General features: G+C 40.5%; 1 protein-coding gene across 1 annotated transcript; it reads right to left on the minus strand.

Annotated features, from left to right (window-relative positions):
• Positions 1-1,188: 1,188 nt before the first annotated feature.
• myg1 (myg1 exonuclease) lies at positions 1,189-23,033 on the minus strand. Its single transcript, XM_082534312.1, has 7 exons — positions 22,510-23,033; positions 21,192-21,304; positions 16,113-16,272; positions 13,722-13,871; positions 10,401-10,523; positions 8,976-9,157; positions 1,189-1,525 (listed from the first exon to the last, which is right to left on the minus strand). Exons 1-7 carry the CDS (start codon positions 22,792-22,794, stop codon positions 1,336-1,338), a joined length of 1,203 nt encoding a protein of 400 aa, XP_082390438.1. The 5' UTR covers positions 22,795-23,033; the 3' UTR covers positions 1,189-1,335.
• Between the last annotated feature and the right edge of the window lie 1,067 nt (positions 23,034-24,100).

Raw genomic sequence — 24,100 nt, forward strand, 5'->3', positions numbered from 1 at the left:
GCTCCTTTGAGTGAAGCAAGCTGTGAAAAGGGGTTATCTTCTACATCTCCCAAAACAATACAGCATCAGTTGGCAGGGATTACAACACCATGTGACTATAAAAGGCTGTGACAAATGTGTATGGATTGGATTGAGACCTTGGCTCGGGACCAGCACAATAGAGAGCAGAGTAATAACACTAAAACGTGTATCTGTGTGCTTCTGAGACAAAGGTAGCGTGCCAAAGAAGTTGCAAGAGGAAGCGCACATTTCCAAAGCCATTATATATTGTTAGTGCACTCTCAGCCAAATGGTAAACAATAATTCAGCAGCTGAAAGTTGAGAGCAGATATAGATTAGACGATACACCATGAGCTTTATTGCTATGAGCACATGCTGTCTGTGGGAGCTTGTTTTCTTGACATTAGATGGGGGAGGTCTAACGTTTGCCACAAAAAAAAGTAAAAGCAAGAGCGTGTTAGGAGAAAATTAACTGGATTTAAGAATAAATAGTCTGAATGCAACAAAAGGCAAATGAGGAGAAAGACATGAAGCCGAGCAACATTTACAGCTGTAACGTGTCCATTTTATTTTGCACCGCAGTGGCATTTGCACAATGACACCAGCGCTGATGGAAATAAAATGCACAGCAATAAAACCAGAGCGGTGCGTTATGTAGACGAAGAGCAGCGGAAGGTCAGACCCGTGGAGAATGTAATAAGAAGTAACAGGTAGCAAAAGGGGGAGGAAATCTGGTGTAATGATGAGAAAATTCAAGCCACATCTACCGACTTTATTACAGGGAAATTGACTGCATGACTCGTCCCAGTCCCGGTAACCCCGTCACGAGGCTTCCTGCCACGCGGAGCACGTCTTTGTGGCGTTTGGTAATTTAATTTATCCAAATTAATCAGGCCTTATTACTGACGCTTTGATCTCGGAGCCAAAGGAAGTGGCCTCTGTATCTCTTTGTAGTGCTACGGTTAATGTCAGCACGCTGGAAATGAAAGGTGCAACCGTAGTCCAGGTGTCTCTATAAATCAGCGACTGAAAGGTAAGGCCGTGGTATCTCAGGCTTTGAAGATGCTGGTGTTGTTCGGTCAGATGGCAGCATATTATGGGGCGCGAGCGACAGCCAAGAGACTGGGAAAACAGCAGGTTTATTGCCGGATTCAAGCCAATGCTCAATTATTTACCAAAGACCAAAAATATGTCAAATCAGTCTTTTATTTCAAAAGAACTCCAGAACAGACATTTATAAGAACAGGCAGAGAGAAGAAGGATATTATGAGTCAGCACGATGACCCAGAGCCCAGAGTCTGCGTTGGTATATCACTAAACAACATGGTAATTAAGTCAGCTGTTTCCGTTCGCCGGGGACTGGGCGGCGGCCTGCAAGGTCCTGCGGGCCATCTCCATCGCTCCTTCCTGGGTCTTGTTCCCGCCAATAAAGCCTCCGGCGTGGACAAAGATGCAGCCCTTGATCCCGCTGAGCTCCGACAGCGCTTCATCCCGAACACCACGCCACTCTTCTGGCAGCGACAGCCTGGGACAGGAGCACAGAAGGGCAGGTTGGTTTACAGATGGACACTGTGGTCTGCTGATCACTTCATGTTGCGCATTAGTTTTGCAAAAACAAAATGTACTGTACATTATGAAAAACAGCAAACTCTGGAGTTTAGGGTAAAAAACCCCAAAACAGAGTGATTAACAAAGTCATTTTACAGACAAAAACAAAATATATTTGCACTTCTTAAACTTTTCAAATTCTCCGTAGCTCATATGGTACTAAAGTGAAAATCTGCTTCACAAAACAAGAAATATGAACGTGAACTTGAGCTTTAACAAAGTCCTAAATATAAACTGACTGAAAGCATGAAGACAATACTAGAATATTAATCGGCAAAAGCTCAGAAAAATGCATTTTTATATGTATATTAGTTGGTTGTAACTCATTTCTTTCATAATTTCTGAATGTTTTTGCACAAACGCTTGGATTACTCTCATCCTTTCAGCTTTCATGCCTGCAGGGGTAGTGGTGCTATGTGCAGCCACTCTTGCACATAGCACCACTATAATGGGCACCGACAAATAGACCAATACAATAAAAAACAAAAAAAACACAATCAGCTTTATTCTCCTCCAGCAATGTGGAAAATCACACCTCAGTGCAGCGACTGGAGAGCCCTATGGTAGCGGAGTGGAGTCAAAAGGCAATCTCGCAAAGTGGGGGAAAGATTGGCTCTGCGATGGTTTACGAGCCGACCTGGAAAACTTGTCTCTGGATGGAGCACGCAGAGAAAATTCATAAAAATGTAGAACAGCTCATTTACCACCTACTGCAGGTAGCATACATCTTTCTACAGCCTTGCCAATCACACCTTACCTGTTATCTAGCACGTGCGTTTATATCACTCTTTCCTTGACGGGGTTATTATCTCCATTATCTCAGACCCCTGTTCTCCTCAGAGGACTTTTATATTTAGCAATGTTTCATTCCGATTGGCCTGATTAAGCACTTCATTGTTCACCTTTCACCCACCGCCTGCTTCTGGAATAGACTTTAAATGCTTTTTAAAACGCCGAAATTCCCTAAAAGCGTCGGATGTCATACAAACCTTTGGCTCGTCTTTCTCTTTATCGCAAACTTGATGAATTATGGAACAGCACGGTCGAATTTGTCAGAAATAAAGTGACACGGTTGTCAAACGGTGCATCAGTTTGAAGCGAGCAAAGTGTTTTCTCTTGTTCTCTTTACTTTGAGCATTAACTGCCATTTTTCTATAACATCCATAATGATGAGAATGATTTGCATGTCGACTCCATTATGTCAAATCTTTTATCCCTAATAAGACTGCCATAGGACTACCTGGAGAGGCAAGTATGGCAAACCTATAATCCCCATTAAAGAATCAACCAATCGATAGCTGCACAGTGCGGCTGGAAAATGAGCTCTGAGGAAAGGTCAACAGGGCTGGTGATGAGGGAAGGAGTAGGAGGGGGCGGCTGATGTTGTTACAATAGGCCAGGAAGCTTTCGCTTGCGAGATGACCGGTCTAAAAATAAATCCACAATTAACAAATTAGCGTCTCATGAGAGAAGACCCCCTAAGACCTCAACTGAGACAGATAGTGGCAATTAGTGGGTCATTACAAAAATGTTACTTTAGAGTCGGAGACACATCCTCGAGACTTCATTACTGCATGTTTTCAGCGATATGAACGAAAGCGTGAACCTTCTGGTTCCTCACTGAGAACAGAACAAAAGGCACTTTTGTAGAAGCTGAAGTGCTGCATTTTTCTGCACCTTTACTCATCAATAACATGCACCAAATTCTGACCACAGATCTTCCACATTACACACATTTTTCCCTTCCACAATGTAAAATTTCTCTGCTTTTGAAGACAAATTAAATGGAATTATTCCCATTTTTTCTCCGAGGCATTTTCTCATATGATCCACTGTCATTTTATACCTGACATCGCTGCTTCATCTCGGAATTACAGACATGATTACAGATGACCAGCTCAATTTAATTATTTTTCAAGCAAAAATGTCATACAGTCTGGGTTTTGTTTTTTTGTTTGTCTTGCCCTTTGCTCATATGTTCAGATTTCAGACAAACTAAAGAGATCACCAGGAGACGGGTGATTGTGAAGGACATCAGTCATTATTTTCTGGCGCTTTATCGACTAAACTATCGACCAAAATAACAATCAGATGAAGTAGAAAGGATAAAGACATCGAGTCACAACCATCAGGTTCACCTCCAATACCGCGATACAGCAGGTAAATGTGGCAGCTGCCAGTGTGTATTTCCTGAAATAGAGGTATATGTTTCTGGCTCAGCTCATTCTGCTGTCAACCTACAGTATCATCCTATACAGCACATTTCCAAGCAAGGGCTGCTTTCACTCCCCTCTTCGTTCTCCCAGCTCACATTTACTTTGCACTACGATGCTGATAAAAATAGACCCTTTCCCCCCCAGGTGCAGTAGCAGGGACACAGGCGATAACAACACCCCTTCTGCAGAGTCGGCACAAGCCCGCTGGGAGAAAGCAGGCCACCCATAGAAAGAGCCATCTGGAGCTACGTTTTTATCCATCACACAAGCTATTGTTCCCATGTAGCGCCACACCAACCAGCATATTTGCATTAAATTAAATCTTTGAAGTGCTCCGCGACTACAAACAGGTGTCTTTTCTTTTTAGTCTTTGAAAGCGCGGCCGCCTGATGAGATTCTGGAGCAAAGTGGAAAAAAGTCTAACTGAGGGACCAGGCGAGGGAGGGGCGGAAGGTGTGAAAGGTGAGACAGCGAGATAGGGCGGAGGAGGGGGAGATAGAAGAGGACGTGGAGGCGGAGGAGGAGGTGGAGGAGGGGAAAAAAGGGATTAATGGGAAAAGAGCAAGACAAATGGGGGGGGGTGACAAAATGGAGGAGTGTGATTATAGGACTGAGACAGAAATACTCTGCACAAAAAGAGCAAGAAGCACAAAAAACCCACTAATGGGATAATCAAAAGAAAAGAGGAGGAAAGGGGTGAGAGCAGCCACTGGTCAGGCCAGGAGTGAATCAGAAAGCTATTCCAGCGTCTTCCTGTCTCTGTAGGAATGATGTGTTCAGAAGGTCTCCCACTATTCTCAAGCAGTCAACGTGAAGGACCAGAAAGATCATGTGACTGGTACGATTTCTGCTTTTTCCTTGTTTTTGATACTATTTATAAGCGCAATTTATTTAGCAACAACCATTTAGTGTATTTATGTTGTTCCTCTCTTTAATGTAGCTCTCACTGTCAGAGGCACATTTCTAATTTTATCTCATTACATCAATATCAGCATCAATTTACTATTCACTCTCAAATGCAGTATCACAGATGCATATTAAGTTGCTGCTAGAGGAGCAGCGATCAATCATCCAGGGACCAGAATCAGTCGATTTCCACTGTGTTTAGTCAAGACTGGTGACAGCTGGTCATCCGATTATGATCTGTGGCGTTTCATGCATGTGCACAAGCACACGTAAAGCCAATCTCTAACATTAGTGTGGAAACACTTTACTATGAGTAACGACTGAAAAACTGGCCAAATTAAACCACAGGGAGACCAGCATGAAAATGTTTGTACCAACAAACCCAGTCAGACACTTAAACCATCTTCACCCAGCAAAACACGGACATTATAAAGAAGCTAACAAAGGAAAAGTGGCTAAAGCTATCCAGAGCTCCAAACCAGCCGCTTCAGTGTGAGCCTCGGTATAAGCAAAGGATCAAAGTGGGTAAAAGCAGGGTTAATATCCTCCAATCTAGAGACGTTATAAACATACTAGAAAATGTATTCACTCACTTGCCTTCATAGACATGATCTTGAACAACATCCTATTCCTAATTCTCAGGGTTTAATATGACGTTCCCATCTGGCTCGCTGAGGTCAGGACTCTGTGCAGGCCAGTCGAGTTCTTCCACACCAAACTCGTTCAGCCATGTCTTTATGGACCTTGTGTGCAGTCATGTTGTTGCTGAAGCAGGGAGAGTTTCTTTTATTGGAATTAAGGGGGCAAGCCCAACTCCTGAAAAACAACCCCACACCATAATCCCACTCCACCACAACTCTACACTTGGCACAATGCAGTCAGATAAGTAATCCTGGCAACCGCCAATCCTGATTCATCGCGCCAGAGGAAAATGTCTCTAGTGATCTACAGTTTGTGCTTTTTTTTAAGGGAGCGAAATCCTGTAATTTACTACAGTTAATAACTTCTTTAATTAATAAATTAATATTCTGCATAGAAGAAAAGTTTATTTTTGTTTGTCACTTAAAGTATTTAGAAAGAAAACTGGAATCAGACAAAAACTATCAGCATCTCACACTTAGAAGGAAAGAAAGAGTCTTAATCTAGACAACAATCCCCAATTCTTCTTCAGTTCTCCACAAGCAATCCCCTCAAAACTCACACATAGCTTTTAGTCGTTGTCACAAAGGTCAGAGCTCAATTTATAACACAGTTTAAACATTTTGTAGCAGATATAACTCGATCTGACGTCTAAGAGGATTTACCAATTTTAGAGGATTAAAAAACAGATTGTGTTCACTTTGCACAAATTTCCTAACTCATTAGACGGTGTGTTCGATTAGTAAAACTTCTGTAACCACAAAATGCTTTCAGTAATGGAAGTGGTCTAGCTTTCCTGCTGAGTTTGTTGTCTGGATAAAATTGTATCTGACGTAGAAGAAACCGCCACCCAAAATCATCCGACGCGTTAAATGAAAAAAAGAAAAAAAATATTGAGCATGGCGCTAATTCAGACAGACGGTGAAGTCAAGCTCAGCTATAATACTGGCGGACCAGCTGAACACAACGCCAACTCACATCAGCCGATACACTTCTATACGTCCAACTGGCAAAGTTCTCCCACACCTCACACAGAGTGTGCAAATCGAGCTGCCTGCTCTGCTCTGCGACTGATTCTTGCAGCTTAAGATGAATAATTCTCATAACAGGTAAACAGAAATCTCACCTGTCCTTCCTTTCCCCTCGACTCATCCACTTGTGCCATAAACACTTGTAGTTTATTATTTATTCAGAATTTTTTCCTTGCATTTACTTTTATTCGCGTTAAGTTTATAAAGCTTTTTTATTTCATTTAAACAGGGCTTTTTACTTGTTCTTCCATTGAAAAAAGTTTAAGAGTCAATTACAATAAGTCAGCTGAGGTCAAAGAAGTCACCTGGATGAGTGACGAAACATTTCTCCCACTGAAAACGCTACGTCCAGATGAACAGGGATGAGTTATGTGTATATATAATTTGTCCTGTGTGTCTTTTGCCCCGTCTTCCTCCCCTCGACCCCAACCAGTCGTGGCTGATGGCTGCCCCTCCCTGAACCTGCTTCTGCTGAAGGGTTCTTCCTGTTAAAAGGGCGTTTTTTTTCTTCCTACTGTCACCAAGTACCTGCTCATAACAGGTTATATTATTGTTTTCTCTCTAATATTGTACCTAACAACATAAAGCCCATTGAGGTGACTGTTGTTGTGGTTTATATTCATAAAACTGAATGTAAAATTAAATTTTAATTTAATTGAATACAGCAGTGTTACAGGTGACCCTTCTTCACTCGCACACATGCACAGATACACAAACCTGCTGCAGAGAGCACATCAACCAAAGAATAAATAAACTTCTAATTAATTAACTACAGTTGATATAATCTTGTAAAATACTCTGACAACACGGTTTGCATATTGCTCTGTCACCAGACAAATACAAGCTGTAACAAGATGCGAGTCTAACAAACAGACTGGGAAACAAGATCAAAGATAAACCCACATGCTAGAATCTATCCCCGAGGCAAAACTGCTCATCTTCACAGCTTTGTAAAGCGCAAATCGCTTCCAATACTCTTCCACCTAAGTCACTGCTTCTTAAGTGCACATGCTGACCACTTAGGGCTACCACTTTAAAAGCGCAGATCAATATCCAGCAGCTCATGTCAAGTAAACGAAACAGGGAAGGAACATCAATGCTGGAAAGATTTTCTGCACCAGGAGATTTTTTTGTCGCTAATGTCTCTGTTAGTACCTGGAAACAGGTTTTTGTGATTATGAACACATTTAACACGACTCTGGGAAACATGGACTCTGCAACCGTACGGCACCAAGCAGCTATAGAGACGAATATCTGGATAACGTCCAGGATCAGCCTAGTGTTTGCCATACTTTGGTGATTATGTGTGCTACATTCTGGGATTTAGGGCACAACACACCCACTACAGGACTCCAGTGGGCCCGCTAGTGACATTATTAGAACAGCATTGTAGGTCGGTCTGCGAGAAGCTCTTTGGGTAAACACTTTCCCCTCCAGAGATAAGAAGCACAGACGATAGGTGCTAATCATCTTTAAAAATTCACACAGGGGGTGTGGTGTTGTCATCACTGTCATTAGTGAGGGACCTGACAGGAACTCTAACATGGTTTAATAAGCCTAGCACTCTCATTTAAGTGCTAGGTTTGAGGATTCGGGTCATCTTTATTGCTAAAGTATGTCGAAATGCTGCTTATCACAACAGCAAAAATACCACCAGCTGCCAGTGCGACCACTCAGCCTCGTAGCACCTATGATATCAACCTGAAAATCTCACGTCACTTCGTTCTCGACTTATCGTGTTCTTAAAGTTTGGCATTGACGTTGCTCACCCACCCAATTAAACTGGTGCAAAAGGACAAACAGGAAAGGCATGTACATGTATGTCAGGCACAACTGACAGTGACTGAGCACATCTCTAAACTGTTGAGTGGCCTAAATGGTATTCATATTACAAAAGCATAGAAGCAGAAAATCAAAGGGGCTTTGTTGCTCGACAGAGCATCTCACTTTGATTCATGCTCACAAAAAAAATCTTGAAATCAAAGCATCTCTCCTACCAGTCAAACTGGCATGTGCTTTATATCTTTCAGTCTGCTGTATTGAAGCACTGGGTATAATTAAGAGCAGAAAAACACACAAGAAGCACCTGAGTGGGAGGGCTGTGCAGGTGGCTGTGCTGAGTTGTGTTTATATTTTTTTAAGTTCCTGGGAACAAAATCTTCGGCTTAAATAAAGTATCTTCCTCATTCTATAAACAACCATTTCTATCCTTGTAGGAGTCCGTCTCTCACCGGATAACACGTCAACCCTCCGTGAGCGGCTGTCACACGGTCCAGTAAGCATGAAAGTTAAATCATAGACCATTGTTTGTCTCTGTCACCGGAGCTCAACGCAACACGTTGAAAACTCTGAAGCTGTCATTGTGTTAAAAAAAAAAATCCAGTGTGGAAAAATTTATTGTGCGTGACTCAGTTTCACAAAACCCCTGCGAGTTATGCATGCTCGACTTCTGCTGAAGGAACTCATGCAAGAGGTCTCCTCCACGCATGCGACTGAATGCTACAGCTAAAGCTGAAAAAAAGGTCCTCAAATGGTTTTCAATAACATTTTACTAAAAGATAACCTTAAAATTTACCTGTTCTGGAAAGTGTTGAGCCCAGCAGGGACACACTGGACCCTCCACTGTCCATTCTGGTCTGGGTAAAGGACAAACTTAATGGGCGTCTCCACGTGGAGCTCCTTCTCTAAGGCAAACAAATGCTCCTTCCAAGGACATCCACCCTGGGAAAAAAGGAGTACCTCTCCACTGGGATCTATCTGGAAACAAGAATAGAACAGGTGTAACACATGTAACTAATGTGCAAAAATCAAGGACAGACACAAAAGCCTGTGTCTGTGGAAAGCTTCACTGTATAAGAAAAGCAGCAGCATTTTAAACTCATTTTCACCGTAACTTGTGCTTCTTTTATAAGTGATAAATGTCTCCTTCAACTAAACAACAACAGTCCTGATACTCTCATCATTTTTGATAATATTTACAGTTTTCAAAACAAGACAGAAAATGCTCAGAATCAGAATTTAATAAAAAGCAATTAAAGAAATTAAATTAGATCTAAGGAGCACAAAACAAACTTTATTCACAGATTTTTATTAAAAATACTCAAACATGAAATTCTGCAGTGAGTTTCTCATTATGGGCTAACAGATCAGGTGTCCTACATCTGCTTTTTTCTTCTTTGTCTGGTCTGTGTTTAGATATTTTTTGCTGTTTAGCTTCATTTGTTTCCATATCAACCTCAAAGTCATATTTATTTAGTTTATTTAAACCACAGTCGGTGTCTCAGGGAAAACACCGACTGTTCGGCCAGCGGCTTAAACAAAAACATCATCACTCACAGCCAATTCAGCCAAGTATGAAATGGCTGGGATAAAAATTAGAACCTCAAAGTTCGAGGCCACGGTTCTCAGTCGGGAAAGGGCGGAGTGCCCATTCCAGGTCAGGGATGGGCCGCTGCCCCGAGTTGAGGAGTCTTATTGATGAGTGAGGAGCAGGAGATTGACAGATGGATTGGTGTGGTGTCAGCAGTAAATGCAAAGCTGATCTACATTCCCACCCTAGCCTATGGTTACGAGCTCTGGGTGGTGACTGAAAAAAGATGAGATTGTGAATATAAGCAGTGGAAATGAGCTTTCTCCATATGGTGGTGGGCTCAGCCTTAGAGACAGGGTGATTTTGGTCATTAGGGTGGCAAGTAGAGCTGCTACTCCACATTAAAGGATGCCTCCTGAATGTCTCCCAGGTGAGGTGTTCCAGGAAAGTCCGTAGGAGGCCCCAGGGCAGACCAGGGAGAGATTACATCTCTCGGATGGCTTTTTAACACCTCAGTGTCCCCCTGGAAGAGCAGGAGGAGGTGGAAGGGGAGAGGGACATCTGGGCATCTCTGCAAAGGCTACTCCCTCCGTGAACCAGATAACCATGAGAGTAATAAGAGGCCCACTGCTGCTGGTGCAAACAAATAAAGAAAACAAACAGAATGAAACAGAATGGGCAGCTTCGTACCTGATGCCTCTTCTTAACAGCTTCCTCCACAACCTCACGAGCTGGCAGCCAGGAGGACTTGTAGAAATCCAGACGGTCCAGGAACTCCTCCCCAACCATCTTCAGTGCCTTCTTGAAACCCTCCTAAGGATAAAATAGAGATTAAAATATGTGAGAATAAAGACATGTTGGATTTTTTGACAGCTGGCTAGACTTAAAACACTGATGTCACTTTAACAGAGAAAGAACTCTGTAGACTCAGCTGAACGCAGTATTCTTTTGATCATTTAGCTTCTTTCATCACTACTACAGCATCAGTTTGACATCAGCTACTTTACGTGAGACCGTGTACCAGACAAAACGGGGGTGATTAAGTCTTGTCTTACTACCTCCCTGCTGATCCCTGCAGCCCAAACCACAGCCCGATTTCACTCTCGCATAGTTTCACGAGCAGAAGCCCAAGAGGAGCATGTGAAAGAAAGCACGGCACAGATATCTCACACACAAACTCATGCACACACACACACGCGGTATGTCATGCACAATCTGTATGCATCTGTTTGAGGGGGCTGCATTGGACCTGAGTATTAACAGTCATGGCTGGAGGAGATGAAAATCCATCAGGTTTTTCAATTATCAGCAGCAGCCAGTGCAGAGAGTTCAACAGGTCACTCTACCATTAAGTTGTCTACCAAACATTTTCCAGTTCAAATCTTTCTCAGTTTCCCATTTCACAGATATGGCTTCGCCTGCAGTGTTTGGAGGACATGAATTATAATCATGTGAAGTGGAACGTGAAAAAAAAAGAAACAAGAAACAAGCAGGTAACTTAAGGGGAAAAAAATGTTGGCATAGTCGACATATATGCATATCTAGGCTGTGGGTGAGTGTGCAGGAAACACTGATGAGAGACAGAAAATTCACACTCTGTTGGTCCTGCACAGCTCTCACAATGACCTCTGAGCACTGATTGCACCACACTGCACCTGTTTGCCCTCTTAAGACTATTTTGTAGTTTTGCTTCATCACAGGTTGCTCACTGTGTGTGATAATTAAATTTATCCCTTTTTTTATACTGGGGCACTACTGTGGAACAGCTGTCTGTTAAAATCGCAATTAATCCATGTTGCAAAGTATGCATGTTGCATTTTATTGTTGTATGTTTGCATTTGGATAATTATTTAGATTTTTTAAGTTCTCTTTTTTTAGTTTGTACTAATTATCTTTGCTTAAATTTTCCAATATTGTGTATCTGAGATGATGCTGCAAATCAGTAGGCTGAGATAACTAATCATCAATTATAAAATAAACTACCATTTTTTGATTAATAGTAAAACATTAGCAATTTTTCATGGAAAACAATACTCCATGCTCAGGTTTCTCCAATATGAAAATCGTCTGTATAGTGTTTTTGTTTGGGTTTTTTTTACTTCTTGCATTTTATTGATTAAAAGGTTAAAACTCTACAGATCAACTGAGGTCATAAACAGGTATGTATTAAGTGCGCCAGTACATGCCAACGCTGCAGCATCGTCATTGGCCTATTCGTATTGTGGGCTGTGATGCTTTTTGCAATAGGGTCATTTTACCCCCATTGCTAGGCGGTTGCTAGGCGACATGATGACATTATAATATATCACATATAATTAAGCTTTTGTGTCAATAAATGATAGGATGCTTTCATAGGGTCTTGTCGGTGTAAAAAGGCAAAAAAAACAGGTCATTTCAGCACGTTGCTAGGTGATTGCTAGGCAACCTGATGCCATCATAATATATGATGTATAACTGAAGTTTTGTGGATATAAATTAGATGTTATTGTAGGGTGTTCTAAGTGCACAGAGGTTAAAAACAGGTCATTTTAGCAAACTTCTCGGTAGCTGATGGGCACTGTGATGGCATTATAAAGCATCATGCATAATTCAGCTATTGGGGATATAAATGAGACTGAAATTAAAATGATAGGCAGGCATTATAAGGTGTTTTAGGTGCATAAAAGCTACTTTCTGTTGCTTCTTTATTCACAAGGGTTCAGCACAGTGGGCAGCGAGTTTTGATTTGTATTTTTTATAACTTCTTTTAACCAGAATCCCTTCCTGAAGCAGTGTTTAAGGGATTTGCGTCAACTTGAACAAGTGAATGTGATTGAACCGGTGATCTTTTTCACATTAGGCACAACTGTAAAACCACAATGGACCCACAATAATGCTTTATAGGTGGATAAATGCTAAAACTGGTACATTTTATGAAAAAAATATGGGAAAGGGATTTAGGGTCTACAGGGGATGAAGATACGTGGGATTCTATACTGTCGAATAATGGATTATACATTAGGGAAGCCAGAATACAAAATGTTTAATAGATATTATTATACTCCTTCAAGGCTTATAAAATAGGTGCTGGTAGAGATGACCCATGTTGGAAATTCCAACAAGCTAAAGATACTTTGATACATGCCCTCTGGGAATGCCAGCTGGTTTTTCCAGTTTGGAACAGTGTATTGAATTATATGCAGGCATGGATACCTTGTAACTTGCCCAGATCACCTAAATTATGTCTACTAGGAGACAAAGGAGAGGTGCCACAGTTAAACATCAGTTTAGAGTGTTAAGCGCTGCATTGGTAACATGTGCCCGTGTCATTTTGGAATATTTGAAGGACTCCCATACTCCAACGCTTAAAATGTGGAAAGAAAAAATGATTGGGAATGTTGCTGGAGAAAAGATGTTGGGAAGGTTACATTACGCGACTGAAGCTTTGGTGGAACAATGGGACAATTTTTCCACCCACATGTCTGCCTGACTTGGAAATTCCAGATTAATGCAACAGATGTTAAAACCTCTTCGTTTTTTTGTTTTTGTTATTTTTTGTTGTATTTTTGTGTTTGTTAGAAAATGCAAAATTTAATAATTATTTGAATTAAAAAAAAATGCTAGGTAGCTGCTAGGCAACATCGTAATGCCTGATGTAGCTAAGAACCTTCAGGGACCTGAGATGTACCTGTGTGCCAATTTTGGTCGCTCATCTCCTGATGGTCTGAGAGGAGATCAGGGACAAAGACACAGACAGAGAGATATTTTGTGTATTATAAAAGAGAACTGTTCTGAGGACATTAAAGTGAAGAGAAAGATGCTGACTTGTCTGCATGCCACAGTTATACAGTCTTATATTAGCTCATTTTACTGCATTAGGCTGAGAAACGGTGAGCTTTGCTGTGGAAATCCAGGCAATGATAAACAAATAATAACTATAATTAATCCCATATAAGAGATGCGAAGTCACACACATGTCAAAAGCCACCTTCTGTCCTGGTATAGAGTACAGCTGCACTCACATGTACTCACCTCAGTATCCTGATCTGTGCTGTTCCAGCGTGGATTCAGGTGTGAGACACGTGCGCTCAGCGTGGTGGAGATGCTGTACCGGGCCTCCCCATCATACTGTGAGATGCCGTTGTCAACAGCATCCACCTCCTCCACAAAGTTCTCATACAGCTGTAAGCACATGATAGAGGCACGTGGCGGCAGAGGTTGTCAATCTGTTATGGCATCAGAATCAGCTGTTTCGTGTTTACACTTATTCCGAGCATAAAATCAGAGTAGTAAAAAAAGACAAAGCTTTTTCAAGAAGAATGCATGGAAAGGAATTAAACCCACAGGATATGTGTAGTTACAGAAAATATTAAACCTAAATGAAATAGGAAAAAAGCTGTTACTTCACAAATCCCCGAAAATACTGTACGAGCAGATGAACTGGAACAGCCATATTAAATGATAAAAATTCAACTTCACTGGAAGGTCATTCATGCAAGAGCTGACATTTTACAAGTGACTTATCAGTGGAGCTAAGCTCTGAGGCAAAACTCGATGTTTAGTTTGTCGGAACTGGCTAAGGACATGACATGCAGCATCCTAAAATACGTAGAGCCCGAGCCATGAGTAAAAGGATTACTCGGGGCTTTAAACAAACTGACACATCAAAAGAAAAATGATATCATGAGTTAATAGTGCTAATATTTATAGTGACCCAAGATTTGGCTGGCTTAATGTGCCCGACCATTAAAACACAATGGATGCCAAGGCCTCCTGCTGGCCAAGCTGTCTAAAATGCAAGAAACTGAACTCTGTTTAAATCTGGCTAAAAGACTTTGTCGTGTCCTGTCGTGTCCTTTTATATCTGTTCACACTCTACTGCCAACTGGGATGAAGGCAAATCCCAAAAAGTGTCCTAGTTTGTGCTTTTAAATCTACAGTTGTGGTCAGAGGTTTCATGGGTATAAATGTGACGGTAATTTGGAGAATTTGATCATTTCTGTGAACTGTTCTTTTTCCACTGTGGAATGATTGTACTACAAATGCACACAGGGTCAAATATATAAATACACTTCCACTAATATCTGGTTAAATGTCCCTTAACAAGTTGCACTTTTTTGCACTTTTGGCAGCCATGAACAAGCTTCTGGTATATTTCTGGCTGGATATTTGACCACGCGTCGTGGCAGAATCAGTAGATTTCATATAAACTGTCTGGTTTCCTGGCACGAACCCAGCGTAGTCTGCCAACTGTCAAGAGGCTCGAGTTCAGGTTAGCCTGCTTTAGCCTTTCCAAAACCACAGTACTCAACTGTATCCAAGTTTTAACTTTTTGGCTGTTGAGTTGAGGTGATGCTGAAGAATTTCAAGTTATTCCTTATTGATGTTTCTATCCACGTTGTGTAATGTACCAAAACCTCTGGCAACAAACAACCCAGAGCATGATGCTACCACCACCATGCTTGACAGATGGCTCAGTGTTCTCAGGTTTCTCAAGCCTAACCTTTACACCTCCATGTATTCCTTTTGTCATTGTTGCCTGATAGCTCAATCTTTGTCTTGTCTGACCAATGAGTGCTGTCAAACAAATCATTTTTATGCTGACATAGAGAAACTACCAGTTGTAGCCAATCGCTCATTTAAAAGCCTTTGGCACTGTCTTTTAACTTGACACTGTGGAACCATCAGCACCCCCCTATTAAAATATTTAAGTCAGTTTATGGATATATCTGAGCTTGTGTGGATTGCAGAAAATCCAAAAATTAACTCAAAACACTGGCATATGTAAGCGTAGAAATGGATGATCTGGCCAAATAGTCAAATGATAACATTTTGATAACATTTTCTAAATCACAACTCTCTTAAGATTTAGCTTAGAGCAGATGATCTCTTTGATTCGAGGCTAAAGGGTTCATTCACAAGCATATCCATCCTGTTTCCCCTCTGACCTTACTGCTAAAGATATTATCATAAATGGTGAATTGTGTCTCAGTGTCCCAACACTACAGATCGTTTCACACGATTCTGTCTTTAGTTTTCAAAATAACCGACAGAAGATGAAGAACGCATCCAACCCTATTGTTTATGTATAATAGGACAGTTTGGAAGGATTTCAGGATGCAATCTGCACAATTCTTCTGAAAAGCAAAATACACGCCAAATTAGGATGCTGTCCCTTATTTTCTATTATAATTTTGTAATTGACAAGCTTGCCCACTTAATAGATTTTTGTAATCTCCCTCTTCCAGCTTTATCGTGAAATTAACAATGTTCAGGTTCCACTCACCAGCTGAGAAAATGTTTTTTTTGGCACAAGTGGACCAGTGGAAAACACATTTTCAATGGCGTGTTTATTTTGTGAATAAACATACAATCAGTAGAAATCCACTGCCTGCTATAAATCTGTCATCTTTTTCCTCTCACCTTGTCATAGAGCACTTCCAGCTGCCTGTCGTCCTCCTTCAGCTGCGTGAGCTGCGACAGCACTCGATGGCCAAAGTGCAGGTAGACCAGGCCGGCAGAGCTGAGCTTGGTCAGCCATGGCTTCTCTGGACAGAGGCTGTTGAAGGTGTCTGAAAAGGTCCTGAACAACAGGAAGAAAATGTGTTTATTAGTCTTTGCCTTTGAAAACTTTACCATATATACTGTGTAGCGAGAGAAGAACGGATTATTTATTTAAAAACCAAAACTTGTGATATTCATATTTTGTTCTAAAGGCCAATCACTAGACTTTTTTTCTGCTCATAACAAATAATTCATATTTTTTTCTCCTCTTCAGCAAAATACTGCATCTAGCCATGTGCTTGAAATTATCAATAATGACGCACTGGTTTGTAAGTGTGAGCTCACATAACCACTGGAGGCCTCTCAGACACGTGCTGAGATGGGTGGGCTCCAGCACAGAGTCACTGCTGGTCATTTAATTCAGGCTTAATTAGGATGCTCGGGCAGCAGCACAGCGGAAAACCGACCATCAAATGAATGAGTGACATACTAGGGAAGTAGGGGGTAATCACAGCCATTAAAGGGCTAATTGGCCGTGCAGAGGCATTTCTATGCTGACGATCATAAAATGGAAGTGAATGAGAGAGAGGAAAATGACAATCTGAAACGAAGAACGGCTAAAAGAAAAAACACTTACGAAGAAAAAGTCATCAAGCTGTTTGTGTGAAGTCAAGATCAAGCAACATCTCGCTGCATTAAAATGGGACAGTTCAGCTGAGCGCTGGTGATATTTAGGCATAAATTAAGTTTTATTTAAACATAATTAACATATAGTGTGCTTCACATACTGCACCAGCTGCACCACTTAATGTTGCTGATGTCTCTCTGTGTCATTAGAGGAAATTCACTTATTCAGAATTATGCAGATGAATTTGTCACTGATACCTCCAGGAGCTGGACTACAAACCGACTCCAAAGTAGCCTCAATGCCTCATTACAACCGTGTTTAACCCCAAATGTAAATGTTGCCTACAAAACACTGATTACAGCACATTAACTCAAAATACTTTTAGATTAACTTAACTCAGACCTTATTAGTGAATTTCTCTTTTTCTTTAGTGACTTAAATTACTGTAGAAACTTGGAGATGTTTTGATAAAGATTCAAACTGTCTCCAGGTTTTGCCTCCCGTGGTGGACATTTTGAACAAAAACGGTCGTTCAGATCATCTCAAAGTGGAAGGGGCACCTAAATTATGTGTTTTTGTATTTGGTCAGTGTCAGAAACTCTGATGCAGACTCGAAAGACAAAGACTTGCAGTTCACAATGTCATCTAATGCATCTAATTCTGTCGCTTCCAACAAAATTGCTTAATCAGGACTTAATACACACAACCTAAGGAGATTAAAAATTTCCTCAGACAAACAGGATATATGGAGACTTGGATTAAAAGTGCCTCATTATATTTTCTCCCACTAACCCGAAAGAAACAGAAATATCTTTCATATTCAGATATGTAATATGTTGAATATGTAATCAGACAATTGTTATCTAAGCACTTTGATTTATTCTTCATGTTAGAGTTGTCTTTTTTACTAACTGCTCAGCTCATTTTTGTGACACACACCATATCTGTGCAACACGCTGGAGAGAGCAGCACCTCACCCTGCTTTTTTAAACCAGCCTCTCCGGGAAGAAAACACATTAAAGAGATTTGTTTTCATTTTACTCTGATGCGATTATTTTCCATATATTCCTGATAATAATAACAGAACCAGAACGTCAGTGTCGTAGCGGCTCATCCGGCTTATCCTCCATCTAAATTCACAGGTTACTGTAATGTGTGAAGTACACAAGGAAAGTGGAGTTTTCTTGTCACTGGTTGGCTGTATTGTACAAAATAATGAGAATTAATGCCATTACTCTAGGAGCAGCAATTCTTGTGAACATGGAAAAATGTCCATAAAATGCTGGATATTACCTCGACTTTACAGCTTGTACGAGGATGAATTCTGACCAATGCTACAGCAGGAGGAGTGACGCTCTTGAATTGTGGAAATACAGATGACAGAAAGACTTACAGAGCTATTTGGTGTTGGTGTGGTTTGATTTGTCCACTTCTTTTCAAATCTGCTGGATGCTCCTTTTTTTAAGTTATCCATGTCATTGAACACCAAGATGTACTTATTTTTCGGATTGTTTCTGTGCATAACTATAATTCACAACACATGAAAATACAGCAAGAAATGTAGTGACTCGGCTCAAACACTGTTTAAAAAGAATACTATTACTTGGTAATTTCCCAGTTTCCTGTGCGGTATAATACCTGATGGAAAATGAGGGCTGGGAAGAGAGATAATGTCTAAGAGCAAATTTTGCCCATTTGTGGGGTTTTTTGAAAGGCAGATAGTAAACAAGGAAATGCATTTTCATTTATAGCCAACTGTAAACAAATAATAGAACAGACTCAATAGTTTAAGTCTCAGAGAGCTTCAGATAGTAAATGATCTATGGGGCATTGCTGATTACACTTTTCCCATCGAATGAGTTCAGCAAGAGTTGTTAAGTCAACTCAGTGCATTGCAGTAACGGTGATTTAATTTAAAAATTGTTGTACTTTTGAGAGGCAAGCACCAATGACTCCATACATTTTGCACCATTACTGTCCATAAATTCATTCATTTTCTTCCATTTATTGAATTCAGGGTCACTGTTGGACTGCAGCTTATTCCAACTCACATAGAGCAACGGCAATGTTTTTATACATTAGTATGTACAGAGTACAGCCTGAACAGGCTGCCAATCTATTGTAGAATTACAATAAAGGGCTTTTCTATTCTATTCTAGAAAGGCTCATCTTGCTGGTGGATTTGAAACTAAGACCTTCTTGCTGTGAGGTGACAGTGCTAACCACCATGCCACCACCATTACTGATATTCATATTTAGACCCAAATGCAGACATTATTACAGTAGATCAATCCCAAATATTAAATAACTGATCAACATTTGGTCACATTATAATGCAGTGGTCCCCAACCCCCTGGGGTTTTCAGGGTTTCCCTGGGTCTTTTCCCGTGTTGTAATTGAAAGAAATATTTCTGCGTTACCACAGCAACCAGAGAGCGTTAAAGGGCAGAGAGGAGGATGTTACTTTCAATATTGTTGGTGCATTTCAGGAGGATGCTGCTAATAAAGTTATACAATTACATTGTGAATTTGCGTTTATCACTATATTTACAAACTACCAAATACCAGTTTTTGTCTCGGTCGTATCGTTTTATTTTGTTGCATTTATCCGCGACACATTAAAGTCCGGTCCGTGAAAATATTGTCTGACATTAAATCGGTCCGTGGCGCAAAAAAGGCTGGGGACCGCTGTTATAATGCACTGAAGATATGCAATAAATACATGGGAGAAGGAAAGCTGCAGTATCCAAAAATCATTTTTCCTACATTGTTAAAGGTCCAAATTCAGTGAGAGTAGCAGTCAAATCAGCAAAAAAGGTTTTCCTTTTGCTGTTTATGACAAGCTGCAAAATGCAGAGCATGTTTGTCACCGCTGAAAAATATGTTTACTCACCTATAATTCTTTGTTAAGTCAAAGCAGTGAGTGAGCCGAGCATAAGCAACCAATCTTAATAATTTAACTGGGTATATATTTCTTAGCCTTCAAATTTATAAAATGTATTTTTAAACATTTTCTAATTAGTAGTCATTTGATATTTGTAAATATATTTATATATAATAACCACAGGTCCTTTAATGACTTGCACTCTTGTAATTGCATGCTATTTTATTTGACAGAATGTGTCTGCGATTCATTGGTACTGCTGTCAGCTCAATCTGTATGCTGTCACAAGTGAAATTGAAATGAGGACTACAGTTGTTCTCGCCAGCTCCTTCTCTAACTTCCTGTCGCACCAATCCCACTTACATTCATCTGTGCCATCACAACCATCTTGCCCCCCATCCGGGCATGTGAGTGACAGCCACAGCCTCCTGTGGCCCCGACAGCACTGCTGCAGCCTCTGTGCCTCGTGAACCGACAGCAGGGGGGCGTTCAATTCAAGGAGCGCTAATTATCACTAACCGCCTGCGAGGAAGAGAGCCCTGGCATATCTTTATCGCCGTGGTCATAAAAGCTATGGCTGATTATCATCAGGACATTAAGCTGACAAGACACCTGGAATAGGCTGATTACTCAACGTGATGAGACGTCGACTGAATGCAATCATCAGGAAGAAATTCTACACAAAACACAGAGCCTGTTACCTTATGATTCATGCAATCAGGGTGCTTCAAAGATGTCAGAGCAGAAGCCACCCCGAAATGTAGTTTCTCATCATTAGAACTCAGATAATGAAAAGAAATCCCAAAGGCTGTACGATGACGATGTTAAAGTGGGAAAAATCCAGGCGTAATAATTCCGATAAATTATTTTGGCTTGCTGGAGACGGTGCGCCTCAGCGCTTGGAAGTGACTGGAGATTGGTGCGTGAGCTACTTTAAAGATTACGCTTCCTTCCATTGGTACATGCGTATATTAGAGTCTGACCGATATAGGATTGTTAAGTCTGATACCAATATTTGGTAATTTCAAAATCCAATAATCTGATATGTCAGCTGTTTCTACTTTTAGAAAAATAAAATCTAAACAGAGTGGCTGACAGGGAAATAGAGAGTTCCCTCTGTTGGACAAACTATGTAACATCAACACTCATAACATGGCTGAGTGGTGTTTCTCCTGAATCTTCTTTATCTTTTAAAACATTCTTTTGTTGATCCTTAAAACTACCAATACAGACAGAAAACACGAACAGCTCAAAATGCAACACCATGTTTTTTACAGCACTTGGAACAAAGCAAGATTTTAATCTTAAACTTGAAGTCAAATTTTTCAGCTGGCATAAAATTAATCTGTGATATGATCCTGACCCTTACTGTTGATGAACAGTGAAGATTAATCTCTCCCCCAGTCTTAGTTCAGAGTACATAATATTTTAGAAATCTACAGCTATAAATTTCTCTCTTTTCAGCAGCTTACTGCCAGAACTGCACCTCTGATGGTGGTCATAGCGGTGCCTCTTTGGGTCAAACTCTCCTCCAACGTCCACAACAATGTCGCACTCTGCCAGCTGTGCAGGGTCCCTGGTGCGAATGATTTCTCCATCCTGTGCAGCAAACAAAAAGAAATATATGTCAAACTAAATTAATAATAATTATTATTTTATTATTTGTTTACTTGTATAACACTTATCAACACCAACATTCAAAGTGCTTTCCAGAAACACAGGAAAAAAGAACAAACTAGCATGAAATTAAAACGATTAGTCTTTAAATGCGATGTGGGAACAGTTAACATGTTTCTGCCTGAGCATCTGAGGCTGCTTGGTGTTTGGTACGGGAACAGCAGTTTTAGTATATATTCTGGGCCCAGATCATGAAGGGCTTTTAAAGTAATGACTATAATCTGAAAATCAGTTCTAGAAGTAATGGCCCGCCAAGAAGTCTGGCTGCTGAATTTTTCACCATCTGAAGTCGATTTAATGCTTTCTGATTGATACCTGTTAAAAGACCATTACAACAATCTCACCGGAGGGAAAAGAAAAAAAAAACACGTGAAAAATTAGACCATAGAAGCCCAGCCCTGTGTTTGGAGGTCCAACCTTTAAGCTTTGACTGTATAAAGTATACGTCAATTCAAATATGTAATCAAAATGTTTCTGTTAAACTGCGCATAAATCACAGACATGTAGAGGTAATCAAATATGGTATTTTTGTTACTAATATAAATTATAAAAATTACAAATATAAACAACAGAGTGCCACAAAACAACGGTACAGCTACGACAGGCTATAACCTGGGTTTGATCACAGGTTTTATTAGGGCAGTGCAGCAAATCTCTGATCAATATTATTTTATCACCCATATTAAGTATTTAGAGACAAAATGTGCTATTAGGTTGAGATTAACTTAATTTAAAACTCCCTCAAATGTTCTGCAAACCTGGCTACACACACAAAAAATGTATTTTTAGTTTATTCAGACCATAACACTGAAATGTGTGACATATTCACCGTATTACGTCTTATGCTGTAATCGTTTTTGCAATCCGTTTACACACAGCGCCCCCTTTTGGTGGGGTTTTTTTTTGGCATTACACTGGATCCATCAACAGAAGACAAGATTAAGTGTTGTTTCCAAAAATGCAGATGTGGCTTTATCCTTACTGTGAGGACTTCCTGGGAGGATTTAAATTCTACCTAGCCAGTAACGATGAGCACAGTGATTACATTAAAAAAAATTCAAAGCACAGCGTGGAGTTAGCAATAACCCCAAACATGTTTCTATCAATCGGCAGCGTGCTGCACCCACCGAGTACTCGGGTAACTGCCGGAGGAAGAAACAAGCCAGAACCTCGTCGCAGTGGAAGGTCCCGTTGTGGGTTCCGATCTTTGTAACGGTCATGTTTTCGGTGCAGAGTCTCTTCGGCTCACTTGACATGTAGCGCGTTTCTCCGTTAGCAAAGTGCACGGGCGAACTAAAGCAGCTAACCCGCGAAAATACCCTTCGTGACACACCTGCTGTTTCACTGGTTACCAGAAAATATCTGTTTTTTGTTAATTTAAGCGCCAAAGAAAAAACACGCACGACCCACATCCAGAGAGTAATCCACGAGACGCGCCAATGGCGGACAGGTTTGACAGCCGGACCGGATGTGCTGCTCCTGTTTAGAGAACTAAAAATGCCGGGAGCATTTTTGTTGTTGTCACCATTGTTATCGTTGTGTTGTTTGCCTTTATGGGCTTAAATAACTCACGCAGACAGTGATAAACAACACTGGTGACAACAACACAGGTAATTAAAGCGATTACATTATCTCAGAAGCTCGTTTGCAGGAGAATGATTTTATGCTAGCTCAACTTGTGTACAGCAGAGGACGCTGCAGAGTTAAAAAAGCAGGACTTGGACACTGTATAGTGCACAAATAGTTAATTATGTACTACTGTACATGATTTATTTTATTTAAAAAGTATATTCTACAATTACATAATAATAAAAATATTATGTTAAATTTATAAGGATTCGCGGTTTCGTATTCTCATACAAAATAGATATTTGTCAATGAGAGAGGAAAGAAAAGATACAAGGAGGTGAAGTGAAGGTGGAATAGTTTAAATGTCTGGGGTCAACTATCAAAAGCAGGGGACAGTGCACAAGAGAGGTGAAGCAGAGAGTGCAGGCAGGGTGGAGAGGGTGTAGGTGATTTGTGAGAGAAGGATGGTAGCAAGATTCAAAGGAAATGTTTACAAGATTGTAATGAGACGTGCTGGAGAAGGTGGCAGTGATAAAATGACAGGAGGCAGAGATTAAGACTTTCAGGCCTATAGTGTGAGGTAGTGCAATAAATAAATAAAAATCGTCTCATATCTATTTTTTATGTTTAGCACTATTTGATATTTACAGCAGTGATGAAAATTTAAATAAGTAAATGGAGTTTAAAAAAAATGTAAAAGAAATGAGACAGAGATTGTGCAAAAGAGTATAGAAATGGCATTAGAAGATAATAACGTGCACACTTTAAATCTAAGAAACAGAAGCAGGAAGGTAAACTACAGAAATGTGATGGGGCTCCGGTTGAGCAGCTTGGACACAAAGTTACAGAGGCAAGGCTGAGACTGTTTGGACATGTACAGAAGAGGGATAGTGTACACTGTTCAGTGGATCCTGAAGATGGAGATGTAGGAAGGAGGAAAACAGGTTGAAGAACCAATAGAACAAGAAGATTAAATAAAAAGCAACACAGACACTGCGACAGGCTGTGCACTTTTTGTCTGTGAAGACGTTGTATCTCTCATTCAAGAGGAATCTTCAGTTCTACAACTTATCCCTTAGGATCTCCTCCAGGTTGACGCATCCACTACATATTAAATACTTGGGACTCTCCATCAGTTATTTTTAAACT

Source organism: Aulonocara stuartgranti, assembly GCF_965226115.1.
Source record: "Aulonocara stuartgranti genome assembly, chromosome: 5".
In the NCBI taxonomy this organism is placed as follows: domain Eukaryota; kingdom Metazoa; phylum Chordata; class Actinopteri; order Cichliformes; family Cichlidae; genus Aulonocara; species Aulonocara stuartgranti.